We start from the raw sequence: 5289 nt of genomic DNA on the forward strand, positions 1-5289 counted from the left end.
TTTAATGCTTATATTAGTTATGTTGCCTATTTGGCTTATGCTACATTCATGTTATGATTTTCTTTGAATTAATATTGTTTGAGGTATTTTGGTTATTATTGCTTTCTTTTATTTACATGATTATTGCTTCCCATCTGATGGCATTTTTATTCCAGTAGATTTACTTTTCTCCTTTTGGTTTTGGTTAAGAAATCAGTAACTCAGGAGTTATCCAATTCAACAGCATAATTGATAATTGTTATCTTGCCAATTGAGTTGAACTTTAATAATCCCAATCTTTTCTTAGGAAATAAATAGGATTCGAAGATCAAACCAATTTGTCCCTTGACTTTCCTTTGCTTTAGCAAAGGTTAACTAAGTGGAATTAAGATTCAACTTTCATTGTTATTGATAAGGATAACTAAGTCTGGACTTCCAATTTCTTATACCTTGCCAAGGGATTTTATTATTATTATTTTATTTTACTTGTCATATAACATATTCCCACCTTACTTCCAAAACCCCCAATTTACAATCTTCATAACCAATAATAAGAACATACTTCCCTGCAATTCCTTGAGAAGACGACCCGAGGTTTGAATACTCGGTTATCAATTTAAAAGGGGTTTGTTACTTGTGACAACCAAAACGTTTGTACGAAGGGATTTCTGTCGGTTTAGAGACTATATCTACAACGCGACTGTTTTTATGAAATTCTTTACTGGAAAAAATTCCGACGTCACCTTCTCCTTGTCTTTGCTGCGGTCTTTATCTTTGTGACAATGTTTGTGCTTCTTATGCTCCTTATCCTTGTTCTTATGCCTATCTCTGTCTTTGTGTTTTTTATGTTTCTTCTCCTTGCCTTAGCATCATAAAGACTGAAAAAAGTAAATCATATTCTAGAGAAAAGGAAAATGTCACTAACCTGATATGTTTGATCCTCTTCCAAGAAGCAGGGTTAACAATGTTTGATCCTCTTCCAAGAAACATCAACTGCAATTAATAATCAAAACATAGAAAGAAAACAACATTCCCAATGCTGCTACTGTGTAATTCAAGCAACCAATAACTTATCCAGTTTTAAACAAGCAGAATTCAAGTTAAATCATGAAATCCTTGAAACTCAGATGCAATAAAGAACAAACTCCAAGCCTTAAACCAGGAGCTACAACCAAATACAGAACTAACAGAAGCAATTTCTAAGAAGTAAAATAACAAACACATAGAGTGCAATAAGGGCATTATTACTAAATGTTTGTAATAAGAAATTGTTCACCCTTCCAGTCCAGTCTCTTGAACCAAACAAGATTGAATACTCTGATTATTATTTGTTGTTTGTTTCGTTTTTCTTTTAATCAAAACTATAGATAGAAGTACTTAATTTCTGTTAAGAAAAAGTTGTAAAGAACAATAATTCCATTAAAATATAAACCAGCATTATCAACATAAGTAAACCTTACTTAAACAGTTAAAAGTGGGGGTCGCATTAATTTCCTCAAAAGTTAGCATAACCTTTATATGATGCTTGCATAAACCATGCAGAAGTTTCCACAATCTAAACGAGATGATGCTAAGATAAGGATTCTGATCATGGAAAATAACAAAATTCTAAAGTGTAGGTTATAATTGATGCCCTTAATCATTGAAGAAAACAACAAGGAAAATCATAAATATTGTAAAAACCAATGGACACCAAAAGAATGGATACAAACTCTTATTCTCTTAACCAAGCAAATAAGACAATCCTAGATTGATAGTTAGAGCAAAATCCATATGTGAAAAGCTAATATGCTATTTGCCAGTGCAAAATAAAACATATACCGTTGAAAGAATGCATATCAACAATTGCACATGATTGCGGGATATGGAATCGCCAATCAACGCCCACACTTTTCCATGCATCATGTTGAGAAACTTTCCTGCATCAAACAGGGGTAACTCATAGCCTCTTGGATCCCATCTCCAATACAGAAATTCTCTATCAGGCCTTCCATTCTTCAAACAATTCTGATGAGATTTAATATCGCTACAGGTTTCATTGGTATAAAATTGTCTAAAAGGATTGGGGACCCAGTCCCCACTAAAATAATCACATTTTTCTACACACAAAAATTTAATTTTCAGCATCCATTCACATTCTTAGCTAGTAGTCAATTACTCTAGAACTCAATTTTGGGTTTAGCTAACAAGTTAAAGGTTGCTAGCAATTAAAAAATTTAAATAATTTACTTCAATAAATGTAGAACAAATGCTTTAAGAATTTAAATTTTGCATCTTTTTTTTAGGAAGACTTGGATAACTTTATCATGTGTCAGGGCACATCAAGAAAACAAGCAGCAGCAGCAGCAAACCAATAAAAAGCAAATAATAGGTTTGGTGTCTTCAAATTCCTTAGCCTAAAAGTACAAACATGTCAAAAGCATGGTCAGAAAATTCAAATTTTGGATTTTGCTTTACATAATAAACATGTTCTAATGGTAAAAGTTACAACTAACCTCTCCATGTTTCTTCAACCATCCTTCTCTATTAAATTGAGGATCATAACTAAAGTAGTCACCATACAAGAGATCAGGAACTACAACCAAGAATCCAGCTGCTGCTATCTTGTCTGCTAGTTCTCTTTGCAATGAGAAAATGTCAAATCTAAATCAGTATATAGAATTATAAAACCAAGACTCAAAGCATATTTTACTAATAAGATTATCGCTTGCCGCTAATACTCAAGCTGAAAATTAAAGGAGAATACTACTAAATAGTCTATTTAGTCGAATAAGTTCAGCAAAGAGATACATTTCTAAATTCACAGACTCAAAAGTATATGTACATTTTACTAACTGATATTATTATATTAATCATTCCCCTACTAGATGCCTTTGAGTTGTCTTCTATTCTATGAATGAGAGATCGTGTAAATTCTCCATCTAATTCATGCCTGGTACTAAGGTATTTCTTCAAGTGCTCAAAAAGCTGTCAAAGCATTAAAAATATATTTTAGAATCAAGCCATAGTGTTACCTGAGTTATTTTTGTCAGTTTCATAAACTTAAACTTGACACATCATTACAAAAAAAAAAAAACAAGAAGAAGATCCATCAATTAATTAATTAATCGTTATACTTTTTTCTTTTTTTTTCTCTTCATTAACATCAGTCCTCAAGGAGAAAATTTCAGAATTTAAATAAACAATTATATCACAAAAATGAAAGAAATTAGTCATAATAAACACTTTTAATTGAGATACTTTGGCACTTACTTGAACATTGTGTATTTATTATACACAGCATCATGCATTATATGAACATCTTCAATTTCTATAATGCTCAATTGTTCTCGCAGCACTAGCAGGTTTTGGGAGATACGGCGGAAAATCACATAGAATGAAATAAAATAATTTAGTAATAGAAGTACCTATATATTTGATCAATTACAAAAGTCAGAAATCAACATTATTAAAACTAACAAATATACAAATTTACAAGATATCATCATATCATCATAATAGAACAGAGGGAAGAAGAATAGAATAGAGGAAGGAGCTCAAACAAGATATCATCATAATCCTTAATCATCTAACATACATACAAACAAAATTAGAAGAAAATTTAGTGAATGCCTCACCTCCAATTTCTTCTAACAAGAAAGAAAATAAAAAACCTAGAATTAAAGAAAAAGACGTAGTCATTGTTAGCATAGAACATGACATATTTACTAATCATGAGTAAACAGAAAAAGATAATGCAAATTTGTACACTAACCTAGATGCTCAATGAAGCTCGATGGAGATGGAAAAATTGCAGAACACAACTCGACGTTGTAGGAAATACTTGCGCAACAGATCTCGTCAATGGAAGAGAAGCGTTGATGGAGGAGATCGCCGCCGAAAAAGATCGTCTGAGGAAACACTTGTGCAACAGATCTCGTAGTTTTATGAAGTTTCTGCAACTTGATTTTCCATTTCAAGCTTTTAGGTATTTTTGACAACAGTAGAAAATTGAGAGAGAGAAAGAAGATTAACTTTGTTGAGATTGTAGCAGGAGGCGAAAGTGCCGCCGGAGGAGAACCAGCTAGAGGAGATCGTCGCTTGAGAGAGTACACAATCTCGTCGGCGGATAATGCCGCTGAGAAGATCGTCTCCAGATTAGTCACTAGAGCAGATCGCCACCGGAGCAGCTACTGGAGCAGATCGCCACCGGAGCAGCTACTGGAGCAGATCGTCGTCGGAGCATACCACAGGTCTTTGTTTTTGGGTTTGGTGGCAACACGCGTTAGTTTCAGGAATGGGTTTTTGAGTTAGGGTTTTCTGTTGTTGGGGGAAGGATTTTATTTGGGCCTTCTTTTTCAAATGATGGATTTTGATAATGGCGGTTTAAAACCGCCAGAATCACCAAAAACGCTATTTTATGCAAATTAATTATGGCATCACCATAAAATACCATAATATCCAAACATTACGGCAGTTTTTAAAACCGCCGTAATATAAATACCATTTTAAACTCTTTTTTTTGTAGTGAATGTCGCTTCAAGTAAAGGTTTTCTTAGGCCCAAAAATGTTGTAGTGTTCCTCTCTACTTTCATTTTTTCCTTCGGAGCTTCTTGAGTTTTCATTATTTTTCTAATAGTGGATTGTTCATGTGCTAAAAGTTTATTCCTGGTTGATTTGATGCTTCTTGCTTTGTGTGCTTGATCATTATCATATTCTTTTTTCATTGTGATTTCTCCCTGGATATAGTGGAGTGTTGTGTAGATTGCTCATTGTTGTGCTGGTTTTAAACTTCAACTCTTTTATGTTTTGTGGCAATTTGCTGAGTTGGATTCTTTGGATGATCATATGCGATCATTATGAATTTTAGTTGGATATTACCAAAATTGATAAAATTGTAATTTATGATAGTCATTTTCTACTCCTTGTTTGTGTCTGTAGTGTCATATTGTTGCTGTATATATACTGGTTGGTTGTTATGTTGCTGGAACTAGTTATTTCTTACCCGATGCTCCTTAATGTTGGTATTGGAATCTCTTACATATCAGTTTTGTTTCAGATTGAGTTGTTGCGTGGGTGACTAATGCCCTTTTTTATGGTTCTTGTCTTCTCATGGATTACAATGGCTTGAAAGTTTTTGAACATTTAGATATTTGATTCATTGCCATGAATTGAATTTCTAGGTGCGAAAAAAAGAAAAATAGAGTTTGCACATATTGTTACGTGAGGTTAGTTTATTGGAAGCAGTTTAAAATTTTTTAATGATGATGATTCTGAAGATGACGACAAAGAAGAAGGATTATGGTTTATTTTGTTTTAATTTTTTTAATT

At 33.0% G+C, this 5289-nt stretch overlaps 1 protein-coding gene across 13 annotated transcripts in view; it reads right to left on the bottom strand.

Annotated features, from left to right (window-relative positions):
* LOC107633235 (protein trichome birefringence-like 24) overlaps window positions 1-4318 on the bottom strand; it is a 19528-nt gene extending 15210 nt beyond the window's left edge. Inside the window, exons 1-7 of one of the 13 annotated variants that reach the window (XM_021118994.1) lie at window positions 3734-4315; window positions 3597-3632; window positions 3232-3316; window positions 2804-2946; window positions 2475-2598; window positions 1801-1986; window positions 905-972 (exon numbers count right to left, since the gene is read on the bottom strand). In XM_021118994.1, coding sequence (XP_020974653.1) covers window positions 905-972; window positions 1801-1986; window positions 2475-2598; window positions 2804-2835 — 410 coding nt within the window. In that variant the 5' untranslated portion in view covers window positions 2836-2946; window positions 3232-3316; window positions 3597-3632; window positions 3734-4315. Of the gene's footprint in view, window positions 1-590; window positions 2947-3231; window positions 3633-3733 lie in introns of those variants that run through there. The other 12 variants (XM_021118991.1, XM_021118989.1, XM_021118993.1 and 9 more) reach the window with 12 other exon arrangements.

Source organism: Arachis ipaensis, chromosome B03 (assembly GCF_000816755.2).
Source record: "Arachis ipaensis cultivar K30076 chromosome B03, Araip1.1, whole genome shotgun sequence".
Taxonomy (NCBI): domain Eukaryota; kingdom Viridiplantae; phylum Streptophyta; class Magnoliopsida; order Fabales; family Fabaceae; genus Arachis; species Arachis ipaensis.